The 27,329-nt window shown below is 38.9% G+C and overlaps 1 protein-coding gene across 4 annotated transcripts in view; it reads left to right on the top strand.

Annotated features, from left to right (window-relative positions):
- WDFY4 (WDFY family member 4) overlaps positions 1-27,329 on the top strand; it is a 133,828-nt gene that overhangs the window by 8,800 nt on the left and 97,699 nt on the right. For all 4 annotated transcript variants that reach the window (XR_011726795.1, XM_071748783.1, XM_071748782.1 and 1 more), the window contains exons 4-20: positions 45-159; positions 756-859; positions 2,217-2,363; positions 2,732-2,921; positions 4,054-4,243; positions 5,469-5,629; positions 5,993-6,445; positions 8,077-8,181; positions 9,042-9,232; positions 13,079-13,689; positions 15,766-15,859; positions 20,817-21,031; positions 21,987-22,099; positions 23,058-23,265; positions 23,527-23,603; positions 24,281-24,499; positions 25,511-25,695. Coding sequence is in view for 3 of the 4 variants with exons in the window: in XM_071748783.1 (XP_071604884.1) it covers positions 45-159; positions 756-859; positions 2,217-2,363; positions 2,732-2,921; positions 4,054-4,243; positions 5,469-5,629; positions 5,993-6,445; positions 8,077-8,181; positions 9,042-9,232; positions 13,079-13,689; positions 15,766-15,859; positions 20,817-21,031; positions 21,987-22,099; positions 23,058-23,265; positions 23,527-23,603; positions 24,281-24,499; positions 25,511-25,695 (3,378 nt within the window). In the remaining variant the exon portion in view is untranslated. The remainder of the gene's footprint in view (positions 1-44; positions 160-755; positions 860-2,216; positions 2,364-2,731; positions 2,922-4,053; positions 4,244-5,468; positions 5,630-5,992; positions 6,446-8,076; positions 8,182-9,041; positions 9,233-13,078; positions 13,690-15,765; positions 15,860-20,816; positions 21,032-21,986; positions 22,100-23,057; positions 23,266-23,526; positions 23,604-24,280; positions 24,500-25,510; positions 25,696-27,329) is intronic.

The following is a 27,329-nucleotide window of genomic DNA, read 5'->3' as shown; positions in this document are numbered from 1 at the left end:
TCTTGCTGTATTAGAAAGACTTAACAGTTATACTTGGATTTCAGGCCTGGGAAGTGTCTGCTGGAGTAATCGTATTCCCCAACATTCAGCTGTTAGCCAGTGAGGTTTCCAAGCTTCTGACAAAAGAAATTGAGAGGAACCTCAATGGCAAGCCTGCAGGTAATGATCCCATACCATATCCACTGTATCTACTTTTTTGGGAATGTGCTATCATTCAGCTGTCCTCTATGCTTACCATCAGGGAAATAAAGGGAACGGGAAAACCCTAGGTGCAGAAAACCAGATCTTTTAGAAGGCGTGAGCTAGCGCTGGTTTTGGATAACTGCAGTGAAGATCTGGCCTTGTATGCCATGCTGACCTTGGATTTGGAACTCTTGTGGCTGAGAAGGTATAATACTGAAGCCATGAAGTAAAAGAGTAGGCTGCACAATATTCTGAGGATCTTTAATGAGAAAAGTGCTGCTAGCCCCACATGGCTCTCTTGATGGCTGCCATACATTCCTCACACTGCCCAGGTGGCAGACTTCATGAACTGAGCTGGTCTTACCACTGAAGCTTCGCAGTATGAAACACTTACTTAGTTTACATGAACAGACTGAAGCCTGAAACAGAATCCTGTTATGTTCATCTATTAATTTCAGTGGACTATCGGTACTGTAATTTTATTAAAATTTGTCAGAAGTGTTAAGAAAAGACTGGTGCAACATTTTCATCTTTCACTGAGGAATTGAAATCTGATGGTTTTGCTTTAACAGAGGAAGCTCGTCTGGCTTTGGACCGATTGCTGCAACAGAAGGGGGAAGCAAAAGATGTCCATTTGCTCCTGAAATCTGTGTATGTGCTCTCACAGACTGACTTGGTAAGAAAAATTACTACAAAGGGGCTTTTTTGATTGTGTGGGGTTTTTTTGTTTGTGTCATTTGTTTTGTTTTTATCCAGAGAAGCTGGATAGCCATCCCAACACTGGAACACCCAAGTCTCATAAAGTTTGTGTTATCCTCAACACTTTGTGCTTCAACATGCCCAGGGTATACAGTCAGCTAGAGGATACACCACCAGGATTATATTTCAGGCTTTTCTAAAAGTGAGAAACAAGTGCCCTATGCTTTCAGATCCCTTTTTGGTTTGATCACCAGGCAGATGATTTTTTTTTTTTTTTTTCTTTTCGGTGTCTGTCTGATAATGCTGTGGGTGGATTTTCCAGCCTGACAGCCTCTCATTTTGAAGCGTTTCAAAGCATTTCACAAACTGTACTTATACAGACATCCTGAATGCAGCCTGGCATCAGCAGCTCAGCCTTCTGACAGGCATCAGGGTGCATTTATCCTTGACATTCAGCTGAGTAGTTTGTCTCATTCTTATTCAAATACAGATAAAATAAAATCTTACTGTCAGCTTCTAGTGGACATGTTCTGTGTCATAAGGAGCTCTATAAAATTGTATTTAGTTGGTTGTGAAGAACCTGATGAGGTTTGCGTTTTTCACAGATTTAAGACATCACTATTTTTTTGTACCACGCATACTCACAAAAGCCTCATTCTTCTGTTTGATTTGATGCTGATTTTTGCTTTGATTATTGCATGCCAAGCAGGCACACTGGGATTCCTCTGTCAACTGGGCACAGCAGTAGTAAAGATGGAAAGAAATATGGTATTAGGAAACATTGTGGAGAAAGAGAATCTCTTGCATTTATAAAAGATACAGTTAGAAATGTTTGTGCCATTAGTCACTATGTCACAGAAGCAAAGGTGCTATAGCTTAATTGCCACTATGCTGGGTCAAGCAGGGAATGGTGAATTCATGCTTTTAGCATAGAAGCCCTCTAGAGCTGCAGGGTGTCCTGTGAACTAATGATAAAAGGGGACACTGTCTGTCCCTGGGTTTACTGCTGCTTTAGCTGATAGTTAGTTCTCAAGGTTGAATGTTACACCAACTGTAGGTCTCCTTAGCCAGGACATAATAAGTATCTGTCAAAGCAGTAGCTCAGCTGGAGTGGAAAGTCCTGGGAACAGCTATAGCAACACATGGTGAATGTGTTTAGTTTTGCAAAGTGGATTTGTGCAGCAGTACTATAAGACTGCTGTGCTTGTGTGTCCTTGGTAAGGGTGAAATGCTCAAGTAGTTCTTTGGTCTGCCATGACTACACTCAGTGTGTAAAAACACAAGGAAACTGCAGTCAGCTTCTGGATGGACTGATTTTTATTTTCCTTACCTAGAGAACTATGTGGACCATGATTGGATCTGGACTTCCAGCTGCTCTGATGCAGTGCTTGTACCTTTTCTTTACTTTTCCTCTGAAGGAAAAAAGTCATGATGGAGGGACAAGTGAGGATGACACTCAAACTCAGGAAATACTTGTTAAGGTGAGAGGTACCTCTGGGAGTTGATTTTCCCAGATGTTCAGATGTTCACTGTTCGCTTAGGTTTTTAGCTGCTTATCAATTCAAACTGCTGAAAAAAAAAAGGAGTAAATTGGGACAGAAAATAAACTAAGATGACTCTGCTATATCTTGGGGCTTTTGTTAAATAAAACATGACTTTGTAAGTAGGAAAAAAATCCATTGAGAATAACCTAGCTGTAGTCTTACTTGTTCATTTCATCCTTTGTCCTGGCATTAGTTTCAAACTATAACCCATCCCCACCCCCCAGTCCCTTCTCACAATGAGGTTTTTTTAATCTCTCACATATTTGTAGAGCGTTTCTTGTAGCTGATATTTGTTCACTTTTCAGATAATGCTTAACATGTACAAAGAGGAACAAGCTGTAGAGGAACTTCTGGCAGCTGATAAGCTTCAGTCATTGATTATAGCAACTGCTTCCCTCTGGGACCAGTGTAGCCACTCTTGGAAAGTACCTACAGGTCGTGTGTTGAAAACAATTTCAAAGGCTCAGACGAAAAACAGCATTGTGTACCTACAAGGTCTGGTTTAGTAATTTGTCTTCTCCTCCTTTTCATGGCTCTACTGGGAATGAATTCTCAAGAAGAGTCACCCTGGGACAGATTTTTATCTCTACATCATTGTTAGTCAGTCAACTGCAAAGCACAGGCTCTTGGCTTTCTACACACTCTATTTAGTACTCATAGCCATCTAGAAATTGAATTATTTTCTAGACAAAAATAAAATTACAGGCAGGAGTTAATCTTACCTGATCACAATGATGTAGGCAAGGACAAGATGTATAGAAGTTGTTTTTAAGTTGTGTGACTGAATGTGTGAGCTTAAGGTTCACTCACACTAAATACAGGGTTGAGGGTGTTGCCAGAGTTCATAGAATTGTAGAATCATAGAATATGCTGAGTTAGAAGGGACTCATCAGGATCATCAAGTCCAGCTCCTGTCCCTGTGTAGGGCTCCCCCAGGATCACACCATGTTCCTGACAGTGTCAAAGTTGAGTTGTCATGAAGTAACTCACTTGAGTTGTCATGAAGTGACAACAGATACTTTAATTTTTTAAAATATTTTTTTCTTCCTGGATGAGATTAAAAGATTGAGAAACTACTGAACTGTTTAGACATTTTGAAAAAATATCTAAACAAAATATTTAGACATTTTGAAGCTGTCCTGGAAGGACTGGACATCAGATTGGACAAGAAAAACAGGCTTCATTACTCAGAGCAAGATGTTTATACCCCACTACATATGTTTAATTGAAAAAAGGATTAACCTGTGAACTTTGCACAGAATGTGTGATTGACTTGGTACAAGACAATTATATAAATCAGACTCTACTTACCTTGTACTCAGACAGCTCCCTGTATGTGAATTTTGGTGAATAGGTGGGTTGGAAGCTTATGCTCCTGAGACTGAATCAGCTTCTGAGGGTTAAGCAAAGATGTGCATGCCACTTTAAAACCAGAAATGCTCTTCATGGAGCCTCTGAAATAAGTGTGATGTTCATATATAGTCTTGTCTTTTCTTTTTAGAGAAAGAATTACCTAATTCCTCTTTTGCTGGCAATTAATTTTCAAACTTTTTATTCCATTTTTTTAGTAACTTGGAACTTGTATGACTATCAGTTCTTAAGTACAGGCTATGATTTTTTTCCACAGCTGCGGATTGCATTAAAATAGCTGCTCAGAATCTCTTTAAACTGGCTGATACCCTACCTGCTTGTGATGTGTGTGAAGCTGCCAGTATTGTCTTGTGCTTTGTGAAAGATTCCTATCCCATATCATCAGCTTTATTAATGGAGTTTGAAAATAATGGTGGCTACCAACTCCTGCTGAAAATTTTGCTGAGGTAAGCAGAGAGGGTTTTAGTGGGCTTCTAGAGGATACTAAAACTTTTTTTCATTTTCAGAAAGCATGGTGGTCTGCTTTAAAATACAAATCATGTAGGTAATCTTGTGCAGATGTAAAACCAGTAATAAAGACTTTGATACTGGGTCTTTCATTGCTATTTTAGGAAGGGAAGCAGTACATACCTTCTGCTGCTGAAACCATAAAGGAAATGAACAGTAGGAGAAGTTAACCTACAGATGGGATAGGGACTTTCCAAACACAAGATTCTTCAGCAATTAGTACTTGGGGGAGTGTAGGTCAGAAACATTTGTGAATGTTCAGTGAAGCTGAACTCTTGATCCAGGAGGGCAGTCATCTAGGGAGGCAAAGCTGATCTCTACTGTGCAGAAAACAGTCAAACAAAGGAGACCACCCAAACTTATATCTGAAATGATTACATTCTTCATAACTGAGATAAATATGAACATACCAGAAGAGATCTCCACTAGTTATCCTAATCAAAGGTACAAAGTAGAATTTTTCACTCTCCTTGTCTCCCTCCATTTTCTAACCAGGCTTTGAGTTTGCTATGTCAAAACACTGTTATACCACTTGCCCAGAAGTTCTTAGGAGCTTTGTTCTGGTTTCCTTTAATATCTTATGAAGAGAGCATCTCCAGATCTTCTCATCTATTTTGTTTCCATTCTGGCTTTGCATTTTCTTGTACTTTTCTGACACTTGCAAGAACTTTGGTCCCTGATCAGTACTTTAGACTGAAGAGGGATATTTTGTAGTTTGTATCTAGAGGATTGTGATTTGAATCAGAAAACCAAAGATATAAATAAGTATGATTTCTGATTATTTTTGGGTGGAACAAAATTTTTAACTGAAAACTGGAAAAAGTTTTGGGGTTTTTGGTGATGTTTTCTTTAGTTACTACAGATTGTTTTTCCCTTTTAAATAAGCTGTGTTGAGATGTATTTTTTTTAAGTACATTCCAACATTTATCTTCCTTTTCTTCAGAAGACTCTTTCAATGTCACTTCACTTTTCTTCTTCAGTTTTGTAAGTTTTATTCTGATTCAGAATATGTGACTATGGTCACAAATTGCTGTTTGCAAGATTGTTGAACAAGTCACAGAAGTAAAATAAAGGAGCAGTGAGTAAAATGGGTGTGCTTGGCACATCTAAAATGTTTGTATTATGAAGGCATGAACATATGATTGTCCTGAGTTTTGTTCCCAGATGCCAGGGTTTGGAGCAAAATGAAGGAGACCCCTATTTGGATGAGATCTTGGACATGCTGACTTGCCTTACAACCTGTGGGAAAACTGAATTGAAAGTTTCAGGCAATATTGTACACCCTCAACTACCACACTTTGATTTTGAACGAACGTGGTCATCTGGTACAGTATATATATATATATATATATAGACATATATATGTTTATAAATATGTGGCTATGTAGGTGGGTCATAGACAAATTAAACTCTATTAATTGCTTGTCTTAAGATGGTGGAAGGAGTTTGAAATAGATCAGAAGGTTATGGGTGCCTCATGTTGCAGGAACCGGAAGGCTACCCACATGGAACTGAACTGTGTCACCTGTAGGGTCTGAACCAAAGATGAGACCATGCCTCCCAGTCACATCCCTTGTGTCTGTGACTCTTGCTTCTACTGTCAGACATGATTTAACATTATTTTTGTGGTGCTTGCAGTCTTAAATAGCATTGATGTAAAAATGATCTTACTTGGTTTTATCCCACAGGAATGACAGTGAAAAACCTCCAGGCTTTTCAGGTGTTGCAGTCCATTTTCCAGAAAAGTAATGATCAGCACCTGTGTAGAAGAATATTGGCAGCCATTTGTACCATATGGGCCTGGAACACAATGAACTTCTTTGTTCTGGAATGGACGCTGCAGCCTATCAGCCAGTTTACTGATGTAATCCATTTAAAACCACACCCAGTCCAAGTCCAGTTCTTCAGACTGGTGGAGTCCATAGTGCTAGAACTGTCCTATGTCCCCCATGAAATTTTGAAGAAGGTTCAGCATTTGATAAAAGAAAACACGGTGCCATTCTGCACCTTGACAGCTCTCCGGTGCCTTCTCAGCATGACCGAGAAGGACGTGTTATTCAGTGACATATTCCGTGACTCTGGGCTCTTAGGCCTTCTGCTGGCATATCTGAGGAAGCAAGCCAAGATCCTGAGGAAATCAGGTACATTTTAATGTCATTCACGATGACTTTTGAAGTGTGCAGATCAATAGGAATGAATAAATTTCTTTCTGCAGTCTATTTACAGATTGTCTGTACTGAGTAGCTAGATTTTGTCTTCAAGCTAAATGGCCTAAATTCTTGACATAAAGATGGGTGCTTTCTGAAATTTTAGTTGTTCATTGTTCTATTCATGAGCCTAAACCATCCTGGGCTATTCTACACCAGTGTGTACAATGAATTATTCTCAAGTGTACCTTTCAGCCCACACTTCTGGACAGTTCTTAATTTGGAGTTCTCCAGCATGACAGCATGAGAGTGGAGAAGAGAGTGAGTTTTCCACAGTGCTTAGTTCCTCTGAAAATAATACTTAATCCTGAGGACTGGTATATACCTGGTATATAAAAAAAAAGCAGTTTCCTGAATTTTGTCTATGTATTAACCACAATTGCTACCAGCCATTTGCATCTGATACAGTTATCTCCTGTTATGCAGACAGGAGGGTAATAGTCCTGGTGTGGCAACTGTGGCAAACAACTGATTTAAATATGAACTGAAACATATTTAAAGGCTTATAACTGTTATTTTAAACAAGGAAAATTTTTTGTGTTATATGAATTGGGAAATGACTTTAAATATCATTGTAATAGTGACATAGTATATGAGGAGGGACCCAAAGTACCAGGTATAATGTCTGATGCAGCAAGGACAACTGAATTATTTATACACATTTATTCTAAGCAACAGAAGGAACTGCAACAGAAGTTCTGGAGTGCAGGCACCCATTACCTGCAAGGACACTTATTTTTGTATTGATATCAGAGACTGAAAGTTTTGTACAAGAGTACCTAGACAATGATTATCCCGATAAATACAAAAGATTCTTGAAATGTACTTTTTGCATATGGACTGATGCATTGGCATTTTGATGTCTTTGCATTCATTTCACTGGTTTAGGTCACTCATCGACCTAAATTTTACACAATGAGGGATTGAATGACTGTGTTTTGTAAATTTTGACACACAGATAAAGAGTAACAGGTGGAAAAACACTGTGAAGTGATCACCACTTCCCTCTTTTGGTTTCTAGAGCCTTCATACTTCAAGACTTTTAGATTTATAAATAAGCTACTCTGTGATCATGGAAATGTTTGCCTTTAACCATGCTGGGGGGGTGGGAGGGGCAGGGCTTGTTCTTCACTTTTAGTTCAAGTATTGAAATACTTTTTGTTGTTGTAATATTTTAAAACTTCATAGGCCATAAACTTTAGCATTATTTCATTTCTATGTGTTCCTACCAGGCATCACTAGACAGGTAACACTACATCAGTTGGGAAGTAGAAGCATTACCACTACCAGTATTAGCTATAGTCATACAGAAGATTTGGTCTTCAGAGCATAGAATTAGATCTGTATCTCCCAGCCCCAGAGTAGACTCTGATGACTAGAAAATGTCCTGTCTGTATGTTATTGCTCATTTCAGGGTTTGGACAGGCTGTAAGTAATACTTCAGAGAAAACTAAAATTTGCTGGAGAAATAGTTTTCCTTTTTCTATTTTTTGTTTCAAATATATTTTAGCTACAGTTAGCCATGTCTTATATAAATTGAATTATGTCTCTTAATATACTGACAGCTGGAACCCATCTGCCTGATCTGGAAGAAGGCATTGAGAAGGAATTAAACACCATGATGCTGAAGATGGTGGCTGCCCTTACAGCAGGGTCTGTGAGGAATACTGGTAAGAAATGACATATGACTGCATTAACTTTGTGATATTTGGTGATAAGTGGCCACAATGCATCTGAGAAACGACAACAAATTCTCTAACTTCTATGCCTCAGTGAAAATGGAGGACAAAATCTAGAATTGTAGGACTAACAATTTTACACCAGAAAGAAAGGAGGCAAAAATACTTATTCCTCAAAATGAGCCTTATCCCAGTAGTTACCCTGCTTATCTCATCCCTGTGGATACTCCTGTAGTGTTTACACAGAAAACACAAATTTACTGTGTGGAAAAAAACAACTGTACATGTGAGTTTTGTGTATTGTTTGTTCAGATTTTCTTCTGCAATATCTATCTTTGAAGTCTTGATAGAATCAAATGCATGCTGGGTAATGCTCATACATTTAGTCCTGGCATACCTAAGAAGGGTACACATGGGGAATCTTTTGGACTATAATAATATGAAAATGAACTCTTGAATACTGGAATCCACTAAATTCACTCTTGAATCCTAGAATCATCATGTTTGCAGCACCTTACATAGTGCAACTATGTTATCACAAACTCTCAAACAGTCCCATTCATAAACTAAAGGGATGTTTAGGCTGAAAAATAATAAGACACCTTTCCCTTTTCAGTCATTATTGTGTTGGGAAGCTGTCATCTCTGATTAGAAACTCTGGTTATTCATCACTTTACCCCTAATTGTTCTTATGCTGTTCAGTTTGTGTTGTCTTTAGCTTACAAGTGCTTCTTGCCTCTCCTGCTGTATTTGTAGAAATGTTGCACTTCATGCCAACACTAAAAATTTGCCTGTGAAAGCTGCAAGTAAAGGATAAATTAAGTAACAAACAATACTGTATTTGTCCCCAGTTGTTCTGAAGGACTATGGAATGGTGCCATATCTCAAGATATTTTTGGATGATGAGTGCTACAGGAGTGCTACTCTAAGCATCTTGGAGCAGCTATCAGTTCTCAACTATGAAGAATATATGAGCATTATTATTGGGGCCCTCTGTTCTTCTACTCAAGGGGAATTACACCTAAAACTAGATCTGTTGATGGTAATTAATATGGCTTCCCTTTTGGTTGTGGTTTTCTTGAAAACTGCTTGGTTTGTGACAAATTGTTCTCAGTCTGTCCCCGAGCACTGTTTTTTTTCCAAGAAGGTAAGTGCAGAAGAGAAAAAGAGCCATGGACTGCTTTTTGATTCAGGTAAAATGGGCGCTTTGATTTTTAGTGATATGTGTTTGATCAACTCCTTCTCTCAGTATCAGATCGTGAAGTGTTTTAAAGACTTAAATAGCAATGCACAATGAAGAAATGGAAATGGCAAAAGGCACAATTGTATGAGCAATTCTGTGTAATGCGACAGAAAAAGGAGAAACAAATCTGAATGAAAGAAGGGATGTGGAGGGAGGATGTGAGAAGAGGTAAGGGGATAAGACTGTAAGGGGCAAGGTAGGCATGAGATGAACAGCTTGATTCTGGTAAGTTTCCAAGGCTAAAACTTCACTGTCCTTAATTTCTTCATCTCTCACATACACCAGTGTCAGGGAAAAAGAGATGTGAGATAATGGAAAGAAGGAGTCCTATGAATGTCTGGAGGAAGAAATTAGAACTATTCATAGCCTCCGTTGTTTATACAGAAGGTCTGATCCATAAGCAATGAAGTAGGAGAAAGAATCAGTGTGCTTTATTTTTGTTTAGATCATAGACCTCAAAGTGAAAAGCAGGAGTGTTGTAAGCACTGATTTAAAGTTTCATTCTAGCTTCTCTGCCATGTATGAACTGAGTTCACCTTTCATCAAACCATAACAGCTGCTTCTGTGATTGAAGAACTATGTTACTTCAAAAGAAACAAATAAACAAACACAAAACAAACACAAAAAAACCAAAAAATGTGACAAAGTTTATAGCTTTAATTTGGAACAGTAAACTTTAACAATATTTGTGGAAATTTGGGTATTATGTCCAAACTAATATGAAAATAAATGCAACTTCAGTGTCTAATTTTGACAAATGATAACTGTATCAAAGCATAATGTAAGCAAATGAATTTATTATCTACATCCATTGGGACTGTGATTGTGTTACACGCAAATTTAGATTGATATGCTAATATATATTTAGCTGTTAAAGCCTGAGACCAAATGTAATTAGCACTGCCATATTCCAGCACAGCACGTGGACAATTATGAGGAATAACAAATAATGGAATGTGAATTAAATTCTGTTAATGTTAACTGAGTTAGGGAGTTTCCAGCAGACATCAGTTTTATAGATTCAGGACAGGAATACTAGCTCACAGGCGATTAAATTCTCACTAAGTTACAGCTGGAGAAAATGTGGTTACTGTTGACCTTCTTGAAGTGTGATAAAGCCATCCTGACAACTTCAACTCTGAGTTATTAAATTTACTCCCTTTTCAGAAGTGTCTGCTTGGTTTGATACATTATCATGCAAAACTGAATGACAGCAATGGAGTTTCCTCCCCCCCTTCAGTTCTCCCTCCCCCTTTTTCACAGTCCTAAATCCCATTAGAGGGAGATATATTTATATTAGAAAGCATTCCTCTTCGGCAGGTTGTGAAGTGAACCTGTTTAATTTGATATCTGTTGGGAAACTTTGTATGTAAAATTAAACCTTTCCCATGTGAAAAGGTACAGCCTTCAATTTAAAACTTCACTGTGCCTGAAAGAGCGTTGTATTTGTGTTTTTCCAAAAGTTGTTTATGAAAACAAGTTCATTGCCTCAGAAATAAGATGTAGAGTCATGGCAAAGAAGAAAAATGAAATACATATGTCTCCATTACAACTTAATCCATATGGGTGGACATATGGAAATAGGAGTTCTCAAAGCTGATGGCACCAGAACCAGAACTTAGATACACTGACTCAGGGTGAAACTCCAGTAGAAATGAAAGAGACTAAAGAGCAAACTAAAATTTAGAATTTTCAGGACCACACTGTGGGTACCATTCGCACCTGAGGACAATGCAAAGGACTACATGGGAAAGTGTAGGTATACAAAAAACCCAAATCTGCTCATGGTAATGATCTCCTTGGTGCAGGCTTAGGCCAACCTCCTTTGAATTCTGCCTGAGGACAAATTATTTTCTAGCTTCAAGGTGGAGCCTTTATCTCTTAGTGCAGGTAGAGATAGGAGGCAGTGTTGAATACAGGATACTAATTTAGGGCTAGATTTTGCGAAGGCACCTAAATTCTGTGAATCTGGAAATGGCAAAGCCTTCAAAGCTCTCATTTCTACAGAACTGTTTGAAATCATTCATACTGACCTTATTTATCACTATCTGAAACACTGATATGACATCATATTCTTGGTTAAATCCATTGTTCCAGCAACCTGCTGTAATTCCACATCACTATTTTAAGTAGACTTGTCATTGAGTTAAAGAAGTTAAGTTTTTTGTGTAGATGGATCTCTACATGAATTTGATTTTCCTCGACTTGACACTGAGGACTGATGGTACCTGTGCGTTGCTAATCAATCCATACACTACTCTGCCTTATAATGCTCCTAAATCTGTGTTTAAAGTCTTGCTTGCAGTTCAGTGATTTTATTTTAAGCACTTGACCAAAAAATGTGAAGAGGTTATTGTTTCCTTAGAAGGAAAAAGTATAGGAAAATCTAGGAGAGAACCATTGGAAAGTGACAGTATATAAACTCATTAGTAAGCAAGCAGCTGAGGAGTCAGGAGTGGAACACAGAGCACTTCTAGATCAAAAAAGCTAAATTGAATTATAAAACAGTCAATGACCATAGAGAAAAAACAACAAAAAAAGTGTTTCTGGCAATGCAACTGCCAACTGCCCTTATAGTAAAGCATTTGACAAGATTCTGTCTGGGGAGTTGAATATAAGTGATCTCTAGAGGTCCCTTCCAACTCCAATGATTCTGTTATTCTGTGATATATGCAAAATGAATTGCTCAACATACCAAACACCTTGGATGGATTCTACTCAAATGCAGTAGTCTGTTTCTTTTCATGCTCTTTTTTCTCGCTGATTTCATTTCTACCACTACACCTTAATGACTCATCTAGATTTGTTTTAAAAATGCAAGTCCATAAGCATTCAAAATTTACAAGTGATATAGGCTGGTTTTTATGCTTGTGCAATATTGTCAGGTGGCACTCACTTTTAATCAGCTTTAAGTCCATTGAAGTTGGAGAAAATCTTGTTACTTCATTATGTTGGGATCTGACTATGCCCTTTTCCCTCCAAGTGTTGTGCAAAGTTTAAAAAAACCTCTGCTGAGAAAAGGAATTATTCTTGCCCTTCTTAATAAGAAGGGCCTGCTGCTTGCAGTATTCTTTGGGCCATCCTGTGACAATGCCTCTTGGGAAGGGGGCTGCTCGGTCATGTGAGCAAAATTTTGGTGTAGGGGCTCATGTATTCAGGGATATAGGAAGACTTGCCAAGAGAAAGTTGTGTCATCTTCTCAGTTTTTGTATGAAGTTGTCTACAATTCAATTTCTGATTTCATTTATTTTAGAAAAAGGCAGATTTCTTGAAAGAGTCTGAGAAGACAGGTGGAAGAGTAGCTAAAGGTCTGAAACTATCTCTGGCCAAACTGATTTGGATATGTAATGCAGGAAATATGGTTACTTTGCTTACTCCTGTGAACGTTGCTCCCTACCTGTCTGGCTGATCTCATAGGTTGCTCCTGAGGGTGCATTCAAATCTTGGTTTTTTTTGTTTGCATACATGGGGGAAGGGAGGAGAAAAGTTGTGCAGTGGCGACATTTACTTTGACCAAGTTGTGGTTTTTTTTTTCTTCAAAGAGTAAAATTTCAGTGAAAGAATTTTGGTATATACCTGGAATAAAGCTTCTTTGTCTCTTGGTTTAATTTCTTCATATTTCTTCTGTCTTCCCAATGTTTGCAGTCACTCCTGAGAATACTGGAGAGTCCCAAGAGCCATTCAGCTTTTAGAACCTGCAGCGGATTCCATGGCCTCCTGTCCCTTCTCTCAGACATGGAAGGTGCATTGCAGGACCCTCCATCTGGGCTGTGGTCAGCAGTTGGACAGAACTGCATATTGGAGCTTGTTTTCTATATTCTTAAGGGGATAACAGCAGCCCTGCACCTGGACTTTGTCAACAGCAATTTTTTCCAGAGGAACGGTCTCTTTGAAAAGATGGCAGAGGATCTCGGGTCACTTGGATGCTTCGGTACACAAGGGGAATGGCAAATCCCCCTGAGCCTTGAGAATACAAGGACTTTTGAAGAATTCCTGGATGCAGCTTTCTGCATTTCAGAACCTTTCCCAATGTGGCTAAAGAACTGCATAGGAATTCTGAATTTTCTTGATCACATGGCCAAAGGAACCCTCCATCAGGAGAACTATTTCAAGGAGAGAAGGCCAGAGATCAGAGAGACATCAAGAGATGTTCAGGAGGGACCCCAAGCTCAAGAAGAACATTTCATTGCTTTCCAAAGACCAGGAAACAAATTACCCATCTCTGCCTATAGTCTATGGGGAAATCCTGAAGATAAGTAAGTATTTACTACAGAAAATAAGTACGACTGATAGGTGCATTTTGTATGGTAGTAAACTGAGGTTAACTGAGGTAAAGTGTATATAACCTGACTAGAAGAAACACATCTGTGCCTCAGTCCAAACTCCCACGCTCCAGATGGCAAAAATAATCTCTTTTTGAAAGGTAAATGTTGGGGCATTAGTGTTCAGTGGAGCAGTGGGACAGACCCCCCAAGAGCTGCAAGTTCTGACACACACAGTGTGGGAGCAGGACTGAGCTCTAAGGAAAGAATTGCTGGGACCTGAATTTTACATTTAGTCTCTGCTTGAATCTGCCTCAGCTGATTTTAACTTTTTCAATTATGTGGAAAGCTGTTTCCAGTCATCTGGTAGATTAACAATAAATAATATTTTGTTATTTTAAATGCTCCCCCACGCACACGTGTGCAGACATACACACTCTCCCTCATATATCCAATACATCTGAAGTAGAAAAAAATTGGAAAAGGAATAGTAATGCTGCCTGCCCCTTATAATGAAGAATTGTATAAAATTATATATATTTTGCAGGTAGTTAAGACTACATCAAAAATCTATGCAGCTGTGTCCTGTGAAGCTGTTCTGAAAAACCTGCATATTGTAACTTTTGAGGTCTTCTTCCACATCACGTGTCTGTAGCTCTACCTTGGATTTAAGTTAGTGCTATAGATGGAAGATTGACCTGGACTGGAAGTTTGGAAAGTCAGTCCTTGAATACCGTGGCTTAGGCTAAAAATGAATTGCTCTGGGGAGCACAGCCGCAGAAAACAGACTGTAAATTTTGATTCTTCTGATTCTAGTAGGCCCGGAATTTTCTCTTCAAAGGTAGCTAAGGTTTTTGGGTGGATATAGGAATAGAGTGTATTTTCAGTGTGTACTTTTCTCTTGTTTAACATTTAAAAGCTCATTCACGTTCATGTCAAGTACAGGTGTACATGTCCACACTGGAGCTGCTGTGTCAATAAATATTTACTGTATTTATTAATATTTATGTGCTTATTTTGATTCAATACACAAAAAATATTGCAAATGAGTGATTTCTTTCATTCTTTCTTGTGGGTGCAGTAAGAATTGTTTGACACTGTGTGGCAGTGTTCTACACATAACTCGATGCTCTCAGGTATCAGATAAGCCGCTCTGGAAGTGACTCACATATTAATGCCAGCTTTTTTTTTTACTTCCTTTTGGTCCCTTGTAAAAGTTTTTTTTTACTGCTCACTGTTTTAGCCTTTGTTTATACAGTCTATAAAGCATACTGTGCTTTACTTTTTGTTTGTTTGTTTGTGGGGTTCTTTTTTTGTTTGTTTGTTTAATTACAGATGTTGCTTTTCTCATGAGATGTCTTTGGGAAAGATGTTTCTTCTGACAGTGCATATCACAACTCCAGTTCAGAGCTGCACACAGAAATGCTGATTATACTCTGAACATGATAAGCCCGCAGTGCCTAAAGTAGAGGTGCTGCTGTGCTGTGGCTTAATTTTTGGGGTCTTTTCTAGTGCCTCAGTTCCATCCTGTACCTGAATGTACAAAGGTGAAACATAGCAAAAAAGAAAACAGATTTTTTATTTCCTTTTCCAAGAGTAGGCAGGTTCTGGTGTTGGAAGAGAAGGGTGGCATAGTAATTTTGTCAAGATATTCCATCTCAGCTTATTGAAATTGTGGGTTGAAAGTACAGAAGTTATTGCCTGAACAGTTACAAAGTGCTTGAAAACAGAAAATGTAAGATTAGTTCTGGACTCATGAATCAGACAGATCCTTTTGGTTATCTGTTCTCCGCACTGAAAATACCTTCAAAGACAAGGTTTGTTTCAAGATGCTGTTGAATATGCAGCTTCCTGAGATGTGAGCTTATGAGCAGGTTATGTCCTGTCTTTTTTATTCTAAGGGGGCTTGCAGGTGTTCTAGGTCATCTGTACTGTTTGCTTAGTTTCAGGTGCTGAGCCTAGTTACTGCTAGGAGGATTTAATGCTGTAGTCTGCTGGATACATTGTTGAGCCTTCTTTTATTTTTGTTAATAATAATTGTGATAAGTCTTATGGATCTACTTCCTGCAGGTGGGAAATGAAAGATTGCTCCATTGTACATCCAGGTGCTGTCTGTGTCATGGTGAGGTTGCTGCCAAAGCTGTACAAAGAGGGACACGCTCAGGTGAGTCTGGACATAGCAAAAAGCCAAGTAAACAGTGTCTGCTACTTCTCTGCAAATTCGTTTCCACAAACTGCTTACTCTTTGCAGATGTGGAAGTATTAATATTTTCCTAGATCACTGTCAGCACGAGCAGCACAAAATTCACTGAGTCAACAGATATAAGAACAAAAAAGGCTTTTGGTTATCCTTTTGGCTGTTTCCATACCTGTCTGATGCAGGGCATGGGTCTTGTTCCCATACTAATTACTGCAAAGACAGAAGTGCAGAATTCCCTTTAAAGCTGTTTAAAATATTGCTAATGGACGTAGCAACCAGAACACTCTGGTTAGTAAGTCCTGAAAGTCCATGAACTTTCAGTGCAGCTTAGAATCTACTTTGCTTTGTCAAACCTTCCCAACACCCACCAATTCTGGCCGAGTATATTGCCTAGAGGAGTGTATTGCCTACACTGGATCTACAGATCTACTATCTGGTCCAAAATACTTGGATACAGCTGAGTTACATTCAGAGGGATTTAAATAAAACCACATTGTTCATCCAGAGCTAGGGAAGGTAAGAATGCAGCTAACTGCTTGCACATCCCAACTCTTTGTAGTGGAACCAAGCCTGCAGTTAGTGAGTTTTTTTTAAATTACAGTAATTAATTCTGTAAAAAAAAAATACAATGGCAAATTGGATGAGAAAGTGTGTCATTAAGAAAATACCAATCAGGGTTGGCTCTAAGGCTGAGGAATATGAGAAAGCCTCTCAGACTACCAGTAGATGGCAATGTTCTTTAAAAGTATGAAGGGTGAGAGCACAAATTCTAGCAATTTCAGTTATGTATTGAAGTGCAGTCATCTTTTCTTCTTTTTCAAGTCTTTATTTCTTTTTCAAGAAATCATTACTAACAGTGTCTGTTTAGTATTGCTGCTGTCAATAGGTCAGGCAAACTGGGACCACTGTTACAGGGGGTCCTAAGTCAGACACTGGCTGAGAGTTAAGGTGTCCTTGTCACGGTTTGGGCCCAGCTGGTACCAACCAAGCCTCCCTTCGGTCATGCCCTGCCCCTACTGTGGGACAGAGAGGAGAAAATCCACCCAAAAGGCTGATTAACTGAGACAAGGATAGGAAGGTTTTCATTCTCCAATTATGGTAACAGGCAAAAAATAGACAGATTCAACTTCCAAAACACCACTGCACTTGCCCAAGACAATCCTGAAGAGTTTTTAATCAAATGACCCACGAAAAAGAATAGAGTGGTATATAACTGCCAATTAATCCCCAATTAATGCCCCAACACCTTACTAATCTGTTGTATGACTTCTGCTGTAAAATGGGTTGTAAAAAATCCCTGGCTGATGACATTCATGAGGGTATCCCAATCCTAGGGATAATTTCATTTAAGAGTATCTTTGAGACTTCCCTTGCCTTAGTAGTTTGGCAAGGGTCTGCCTCTGGCCATCCTTCTCTGTTGGCACTTCTAAGTACCTGTACCCCCTTTTCTTGGGAGTTCAGAGAAATCATTTTGCCAATGATCTCCTGGCATTTTTCCTTTGTGGTGGTCTCTAATTTAACTCAATTATCTGTGTTAGGATTGTTTTTCAGGCATATTTCACATTACTAGGTCACTTACTTAATTATTGTACACAGGTTTTTCCCTATGTTCTAATTCAAAAAGTGTTTGCTCTAAAAGCAAAAGTACAAGACAGAAAATCACCTTTACCCTGGCCCAAACCAGGACAGGAAGGAATCTGTCCTCCTAATTCTTGTACAAATTCTGATTGGATTTGAAATACCGAACTATTCCCTGTTCATCTAGAATCTTAATTCTGTTCTCTGAGATCAAGGCCAAAACCTGCTTTCCCTTTGGTTCTTCTGTTGCCTTTTTAGCCTTACAAGCAGCCAATCTGTTACCTCGTACTTGGTCAGTGTCGAACTTCAGGTGACCTGGGCAATGCATGATGGCAACTTTAGCCAGTGGTTGTACCCCTCCAATAGAGGGACCACACATCCAGCCTTCCGGACACCTTGTGTCACACAGCTCCTACTGTCCATGAGCCAGGATTCCAGGGACTCAGGTTTGGTTGACTGGAGTACCCAGAGTTGTAAATCCATACTCAGCACCAACCTGTCATTCCTAGAAATGTCCTTAGATCCCTTACCATCTGAGGAAGAGGGGTTTTACAGATTGTCTCTTGACATTAATTTCCAATTTCTCATTGTCCTCCAGATAGCTCATGTCCAAGGTACATCACCTGCCATGGTACCATTTGGTCTTTCTGTTGAGAGCCTGGATAACCATTTAGTCCTAGGTAATTCAGTAAGCTAACAGTTCATTGGATGCAAACAAGCATCCACGTGTTGTAGAAGTGCTCCCTCCCCAGGGGGAGGATCCCACATTTCAAGTTCCCAGGCTGACTGGACTCTGAAAATTGTCAGGCTGTTTTCAAACACTTGGGGCAATACTGTCCAAGTAAGCTGTTTTTTTTTTTACCTGTGGTAGGGTTTTCACATTGAAAGACAAATAGCCTCTGACTTTCTTTGGCCAAATGCAAGCAGAAGAAGAAGAATGCATCTTGTAGGTCCAATACAGAGAATGATACCTAATTATACTTTAGTTCAGTAAGCAGAGTATAGGGGTTAGATACCACAGGGTGCAGATCCTTAGCAATTTTATTTATCCTGCACTTCCTTTTAAGTTCCATCTGGCTTTTACACTGGCAATACTAGGTTGTTATGTTCTGATCCACATTCTATTAACAGCCCATTTTTAAAAAAAATTATTGATCAGTCCCTCTATTCCCTTGTGAACTTCCAGTTTCAATGGATACTGGTTTTGTCATATCAGATTTGCTCCCTCTTAGAGATCTACTGTTGTAAGCACTGCAATATATTTTTTTTCTCCCACCCTTTGGGATGCTGGAAGTCCACACCCCTGGGTAAACCTGATTAACAATTACTTCAGTTTTGGGAGTCAGTTCAACAGATTTTTCAGAGTTCATTAGGGCCAGACTCATTATTTCATCCAGCTGGTCCTCTTTTAGTCTGAATTCTATTTGTCCTTGACTGAAAACTATTAGAGTTCAATTGTTCTAACAAATCCTGACCCAGCAGGGGTTTAGCAGAATTTGGCAAATAAAAAAATCAGTGTATTCCAATTAGTTATTCTTATTCAAATTGTAAAGGTTTCAGAAAATGTGCCTCTTCCGATTGACCAGTAATCCCTGTCACATTTACAGAGTCACTAATTACAGGTATCAATTCTTGATTCAAAACATAGAAAGGAGTTCCTGTATCTATCAAAAATTCCACCTCTTCTCCCTGTTCCCCTAGTTTTAGCTCTTGTTTAGGCATGAATTTTTCCACTGTTCCTCTTCCCAGCATGTTGCACATTGGTTTAACCCTAACGAGGCTCAATTTGTCAGTTCCCCCAAGATTATCATCCTACATGTTTATCTCTGCCCTGCCCTCTTCTCTCCCCCTCTACTCTGCTCCCATGAGACCCCACCTGGAGTACTGTGTCCAGTTCTGGAGCTCCTATTACAAAAAAGACATGGAGGTGCTGGAATGTGTCCAGAGAAGTGCCATGAGGATGATCAGACCTCTCCTGTGAAGACAGACTGAGAGTTGGGTTTATTCAGTCTGGAGAGGAAAAGGCTCTGTGGAGACTTTTTTTTTTTTTAGGATGTTAGGTAGTGATAGGACTAGGGGGAATGGATTCAGACTTGAAGAGGGGAGATTTAGATAAGATGTTAGGAAGAAGTTCTTCACCATGAGGGTGGTGAGACACTGGAACAGGTTGCTATTCAGAGAGAAGAAAATGTTATCCAAAGAACTCACCCTGCAGATACCAAAAAAGTTGTGGAGCTTAGAAAACTAATATATTCTGTATATTGGATAGAATTTTGCTAATAGTACTGTGTAAGTGCTGCAATTGGGGCTTGTGGTTGCTGAGCACTTTGAAAATAAATTTCTTGTTGGCTTTGAATTTGTTCTGCTCTGGTTTTTAGGTTGGTCTGGATGCAAAAGAGCTCAATTCCTCTTTGCACTCAATAAACTAGTTTATTTCAAATCCAGTGAAGCTGCTTCTCATCCATGTTATAAAATCAAATTCCAGTGTTCCATTATGCATGTCTGCCAATATTGTTGCCCTTTGCTTTAATAATTTACATAGGTATTTCCTAGAAGAGCATATGAGAAAGCCAAAGAATTATTGGAGGTGGAAAACATTTTGCTTTGTAGGATTTGTGTTTAAATATGTGATACACAATTAGTGTTTTGTGAAATCTTGTTAGGTCAGTGGAACTGGCTCCATTCCTTATTTGGAACAAATTGCTTCAAAGATAATTTATGAGAACTGAGGTATTTCTTTAAGACTACTAGTGAAGAAAAGCTTAAATTCAACAAAACATATAGAGAAGTGCTTAAAATTGAGTGTTTCATAATGTAGTCAGATACAGTTTTGTTAAGAACAGTATGTTTAGAAAAAAAGAGTACATCGTGTCTATATCACTCTCCACATGCTTGATATTAAATACATTCTGAGTTACTATGTTGTTAGCTGGGAGCTAACAACCTACCCCAGATGGTGATCCCTTCTTTGAATAGGGGAAGATTATTTTTCTTCACTACTATAGTGTCACAATAGAGAAGATCAACTGTTGGTGGCTGAGCACCAACTCAGATGGATATACACACCCCGTTCAAGTGCAGAGCTTTATAGCACAGCCATGCAGTTGCACTTGAGTCTCTGGACATAGATACTTCTTTTCTGGGATGGATTTTTAACCCTGAGATTTGACAACTGAAAAAACAAACAAACAAACAAACCCCCCCCCCCAAAACCAAACCAAAACAAAAAACCAAAACCCAACCAAACGACAAACAAACAAAAAAACTCACAAAAAAATTGGTCACCATGCAGTTTAGCTCCAGCCCTCCAGCCTCACTGACTTTTGTTCTGTGTCCATTTCAGCTCTCACAGGAAATCCAGTGTGCTTTGGTTGATCATATCCTGTCCCTGGTGAAGTCAGAAAAGAGTCGCCAGGTGATGTGTGGATCTGGCTTGCTGAGCACCATCATAACTTCCTGTCAGGATGCCTTCTGCAATCAGAACCATCCACTCCATGTGCCCCTCACTAGAGTGTTTGAGAAGCTTGCATCACAGGCTATTGAGCCAGATGTGTTAAGGTATCAGATTCTATCTGCAAAACAAATTTGCTTGAATGGTGCAATTCTTTTAAATGTTTTTGTGATAATTGGATACATCATGTAGTGTTCTAATTCAGCAACACTCTTAGACTTTTGTTTCAAATGTTTTAATTACATATTGATCACAAGCTATATGCTTACTTACTGAAAACTGTATGAGTCTGTAGTGTTCTGCTACATCATCTCTGCAGGAGTTGTAAAGCTATTTATGAATGGTAAATAATTAAGTAATAACAAAATAACTGGGATTATTCTCTCCTGGTATTCATATGGAGAAGCTGCTTACTGAAGAATAAAAGTTACTTCCTCTTAGATTGGATCATGTTAATGACAGATGCAGAAATAAAATCATGTAGTTTTGTTTCTCAGTCTGTATTGTTTCTACTTTGAGGATTTACTTTTTTCTGTAACGCTAACAAATACTAGGCATGAGAGTACTCAACAGAGGTCAGAGTGAAGTTGAAGCTTGATATGTAGTGGAAGATTTGACATGTTTTACTCAAAAATGGAACATAAGCTTAAAAAGAGAAAACAAAACCCAACAACCAGAACCTTCTCCCTTCCCCCCTCTAAAAAATACAATGTAGATTTTTGTCTGTAGAATTCAGAAGTATTGCTGAAGAAAATAAACCTTTAATTTTTTCAGTTTCAAGGGGAAGTGTAAAGTAAAACAAATATATGTGCTGATGCAATGAATAATATTCCTTGGTTTATTTGGGATGTCTTTAAAATCTGGTATCCAACAAGAAAGTTGGTCTCCAGAGTGCTAATCTGGGGTTGCATTGTCACTATAGCCCCAAAGTGTCTGGCTTTCTGTCTTGATTATTTTCCTCTTTTGGTTGCTTTCTTCATCCTTTCTTCATCCTTTTGGGTTTTTTGGTTTTGTTGTTTGTTTTTTTTTTTCTTGTTTTGTTTTGTTTTGTTTTTACATTAGGCAGTTTCTGTGGTTGGGAGGTCCTCTGCCACTAGTATCTTGTCCCAGCACAAACAAGACCAAGGCTATTTCATGTCAGGGGAGTGTTTCAGCTAATGAAGCTTGGAATGAAGGTAAGCACACAATAAGCAACCTGTTGCTGATGTAGTGGCTGGGTTGTAGATGTCTCCATAAAGAGAGGAAATGGCTGTTCAAGTAGATTTCTCCAAGCCAGTCACAGTATAACACCACAGCCTGGGTGTTTTACACTGGCTGTTGCCCAGGTGGGGTGGTACTTGACCAACCTGAGCTGATCTAATAAGCAGCAGAGATCAAATTAGAACATGTGTGCTGAAGCCAGATGCTGATATAGACTCAAACCTTGATGGGAAGCAATCTATAAAAATCTATGAAAATGGTAATCTTATTCTACAAACCAACAGGGCTATCTCCTGGTTTTGCAGCATGTTTACCCTGTGGTTTATATCTAGAAATAGAATGAAAATGTGAATTAATAGCCCTTCTTTTTGTAATCCTTAGGATATCCTAGTAGTCTGCCTTGATTGTGCAGGCCATTTTCCACCCGAGTTTGGTTCTTTCTCTGTGCTAACATATTTTGCAGATGAAAGGTTACAGCAGTAGTATTTGGTGCCTATGAAATCCCTTATACAGCATGGTGCAAACTTGGGTCTTACATTCTAAGCAGGCATTCCTCAGATCCTTCCTCATGTGTTGGTTGTAACCATTCTGATATGGGAGAAATGAATGGTCCGTATTTAAGAAAATGGAACCAATTGGTCAGGAATCTTTTTTACTAGAGGCAAAGTTTGGAATTACCTGAAGATGTGCGGGGAAAGAATATAGCTATCACTTCAGTAAGCTCATTTCTCCTGCTATCCTCCCATTCTGAAATTCCTTCAGTGCAATATTTTTGTTATCACTGCGGATTTCTGCAGGCTGATGAGTATGTGTTTTTCAAAGAGTGTGCAGTGCTGTTTTTTGCAGTGACAAATTTAATACAGGCGAAGCCTGTGATTAAGACAAAAAGACTAGCAGAGACTGATTGGGTTAGGTGCTATGTTGGTCTTGTAGGTTCAGGAGAGGACAAGGTGGATAATAAAAGTGATCCTCAGACAGCTGTGCCTGTCAGCATCTCCCCTGGGGTGTCTAAGGAATCTGCATCATCACTCCAAATTGCAGTGAGTCTCATCTCCATGACATCACCTCGAAACTTCCAGCTCCACAGCACTTCTTTGGCTCCATCATTTGTGGAATTTGACATGTCCGTGGAAGGATATGGGTATGGCTGCCCTCTTTTCTCTTTAGCTGCTCTGCAATCTCCAGCCCTTTATTCTGAACACAGCAACTAATAATTTCTTATTTTATCTTAGTCAATCCTTATGTCCTATTTCTACCTTCCTTGCAGCAATGTTACCATAATATCTTGTTACTGTCTTATTGCTCATAGCCTAAACTCTGCCTTGCTGCTGTGATTCTGCACTGACTACTCTCAGGGATGGTTTTACCTTTCTGATTAATGGCTGCTTCCTTGCTTTTGTAGGTGTTTATACCTACCTACCTTGGCTACTGTCATGGGACCCAGCACAGAGCAATCTGTCTCAGGAGGAATTGGAGCAGGTAGGCATTTTCCTGAAAGCACTGAATTTTCAGACCTACTAAAAATATTCAACATTTGTAAAAAATGGTGGCAAATAAGCTGTGTGTTTCAAAACATTTCCATCTTTGTGCCCCAGTCCAGCTGTATAAATGTATAAGCTGTATAACTCTTACTGCTCTACAAAATACAATATCAGATGCAGCTTTATGATGCGGTGAATTAGCATTGGCATTAACAATATGAATTTAAAGTGAGCTGTTAAGAAAACAGTCTTAAGTAAGAGCCACCAGATTTTAGGGTAGTATCCCGTGGAAGGAAAAGGAACTGTCACTTGACATGAAATGGGATTCCTCTGTAGAAAAAAATCCTCTGAGGGGTGAACTTTTGCCTCTTCAGTTTTGTTAAATTTAAGAAAACTTGTTTCTGGTTCAGTGATTCTGAACTGATAAGCTCCATGGCATGGAGGTCCAGTGGTCACTTCTCATCAGTCAATTTTAGGTCATTTATACATGTGCACACACTCTTATATGCAGTCTGTATGATATTGAAGACAGGCAGTGAAATCTAACAGAAATTAAGCCTCTTATTCTAGTGTTGGTTCTGCAGGGTTTGTACTACAAATGAAACAGAAAGCAGTGTGTTAACATCTGCACAGGGAAATCAAGTTCCTTACTGATCCTTTGTTTCCTGCCAACAGGCACCAGAATCTTCCCTCCTTTGAATGGTCTGACTCTCTCCTGCTGGTTTCTGGTTAGCAAGTTTGGTTTGGTGCACAACAGTCACCCACTCCGCTTCCTCACAATTGTGAGGCACATGTCAAGAACAGAGCAAGAATTTATTTGCTTTTCAGTAAGCTTCCTACCACAGGACTGTTCTTTGGTCATTTCCACAGAAGAAGTAGAATTTCAGCCACTCGGTAAGACTCTTCTCTGTCAAGATGCACTGCTCTTTCCTCTGAATATCTGGATTTTATCACTAACAAATTTCGTCTAATAAGTTCCCAGGACATGGAGGCTTTTTATCTCTTTGATTTTCTTTTGGCAGCCTGTTGTGATTGTAATTCTTGGTCTCTTCAGGTTTATGTTTGCTGTGGGCATTAAGAATTATTTTATGACAATGCAATATTTGATAAAATTTAGAATTATGCTAAAGAAAACTTTTGAATGTCAGTAATATGGTTGTGTGCAGTTGTGTGGACTGGACTTGAACCAGCTGCTCCCTGCTTGGTGTGTTTAGGCAAGTGAGGAGAACAAGGAGGAGTCTGGGAGTGATCTAGCTTCCAAATCAGACAGCTCTTTTACTTTCCTCACTTTTAGATTGTTTTTTTTTTATCATCCCAGCCAACCAATGTTTTTTTCCTTGCTGACCATTATCTCCTTCTCTTTACTGAGAACAGTAGGTACTTCAAATATGAATGTGATTGAACATTGCAGGGGAAGTTAGAAATGAAATGGGACTAGTAACTGGGATTTTTCATGCATAGCTGGCATCCTGTGAGTGCTCTAATTCTCTTAGATGATGTTAAAAATCCCTGCTCGGCTCTTTTCATAAAAATTAATGTAGAGTTTTATCACTTCATGAATTTGCTAGGAATTTTTTTCTTTGTCAGATAACTCAGTGAATATCCTGAGTGGTGCTAAAGAACATGTTTGCTTTGTCCTAGTCTAGCCTAGTTTTGCAGCATTGGGGCAGCTAGCAGGTGTTATTTTGGAGTATGGCACATGGTATACTGAGGGATCTTAAGAGCTGTGTAAGTCTCAGGTCCTGGTAAGAGATCTTTGGGGAATATTTCAATGACATTGAACAGAATAGCACAAATCGTTCTATACCCAGAGTGATGTATTTGTGTCACATCTGATAGTTGTGTTCTAGAGCAGAAGAAGATGAGAGACTTTCTGTTGACTGCCTTCTGGTTTTGTTGTTACAGACATCATGGAACCTGAGGGTGAGATCCTCAATCCCTCCTTATTTCCAAGGCAAGTCCAGTTTGGCTGTGGCAAGTGTCTAGTCACTGGCCAGTGGCACCATCTCACAGTGACAGTTGCTAAGGAAGAAAAGAAGAACTGCATTGTGTCAGCTTATATAAATGGTCAGATGCTTGGCTCTGCAAAGGTAAAGGCTCTCTACATAGATCTTGTGCCTGGCAGTTACCTTTCATTACTTTTCTTTTTCTTCCCCCATGCACGTACTGTGAAGTTTCAGTATTAGGCTAAGAGATGCAAAGGTGGTGATTTGCGTCCATAACATCACTCTGTGCTGTGCATGAATGAAATCAGAAATCCACACAAACTAGGGTGTATTTGTGCATCTTTTCAGAAGCATATTATCTGCTTATACTGACACTGGTTTCCCTCCCCACCCTCCTGTCCATCCTGGCATTCAGATAATGAAAGCAATTTTAGGTGGTTACACTCATCTGAGAGTTGGGGTTACCTGGTTTTCTGGTAGCTCATAGTTATGGTGATGGAATGCAGTTGTACCCATAGACCAAAATTTTATGAACTGACTAGTGATTTTGAGGATCTCTCAGTTTACACTCAAGATTTTGAGAGGTTGTCAGCCATAAAAAGTACATCACATGAAGTTATGACCAGTGAACCCTAAACTGAAGGTGCTTTGAATTTATGCTAAAATTTGCAAAGGTAATGAGTTGTGTAGTGAGATTCCATTTTTTAAGGAGGGCCCAGAAAAGGGGAAAAGTCACAGAGAAATAAGATGTGACTGGCCAGCTCTTTGCAAGAGTCCAAAGATGGATGGAATTTTCTAAAACATCTTACATTGGCTTTTTTCAAGCTCTTCTCTTCCTGGTACAGCCATTGAACAGTCAGCTAATGAGTCAGTGTTCTTTTTCCCACTGGTTCTCTAAGTATTCAAAAACAGGATTTTTGTTCAGTGTGTGAGATAGCTCGTGAATTAAAATAATAATTTTTTTAAGTTAATAAAAATTAAAGAAATGTTTCAATCAGGGCAAATTTTTCAATTTTTGTGTTATCAACTTATAATTCCATTGCAAATGTTAGTGTATCTAGTAATTCCCTAATTTACAATTTCCTGTGATCTTCTTGTTGCATAGGAGTCAGTTCTCAAATGCTGAATTTCTCAGGCTGAATGAGATAATGTGATAAAGCAATCCAAATGTACCTGAAGGGTTTGCAGCCTACAGGGTAAATGGGAAGAGCCCCTCATTTATATGATCATCATGCTGCTGGTTTTGAAGCTAATGTGAAATTATTTCTGAGATTAGATTTTGGCTTTTGAATGCTCCAGGCTATCAATGTTGAAAATGCATCCTGTTTCTATTGCAGCTCTGTTTGGGATCATGGTTTTTTGTTTATTTTTGTTTCATTTTTGAATAGACTCCTTTTATTAATTGAAACTTGTAAGCTTAGTGTCTTCCTTCTTGCTGCCCATTTCAAATCAATCTAGATGCATGCAGAGATAACTTCTGTGTTTTGAACTTCCCATGTAAAAGCAACCTGTTTAATTCCAAAGATCTTCTTTCCTGTACTGGAGAAAAATTAGCTGTCTCCTAAATGCCTTTGGGACCTATATCCGCTGCAAGTATGAGAATTTAGTTTAATTTGCCTTCAAATGAGACTGAAAATCATCAATGAAACTAAGCCTAATCATTGCAATTGATTAAAGAATTCTCAGCAAATGTGTTTAACATACAGTGAAACAGCTCATAATAAATAAAACAAGCCCTTAGTCAACAAAAGATGTTAGTACTGAGGTCTCTAACATGA

This window comes from Heliangelus exortis, chromosome 7, assembly GCF_036169615.1.
Source record: "Heliangelus exortis chromosome 7, bHelExo1.hap1, whole genome shotgun sequence".
NCBI lineage: Eukaryota > Metazoa > Chordata > Aves > Apodiformes > Trochilidae > Heliangelus > Heliangelus exortis.
The sequence above is the reverse complement of the archived record's forward strand: the minus strand, read 5'-3'. Positions and strand labels throughout refer to the sequence as shown.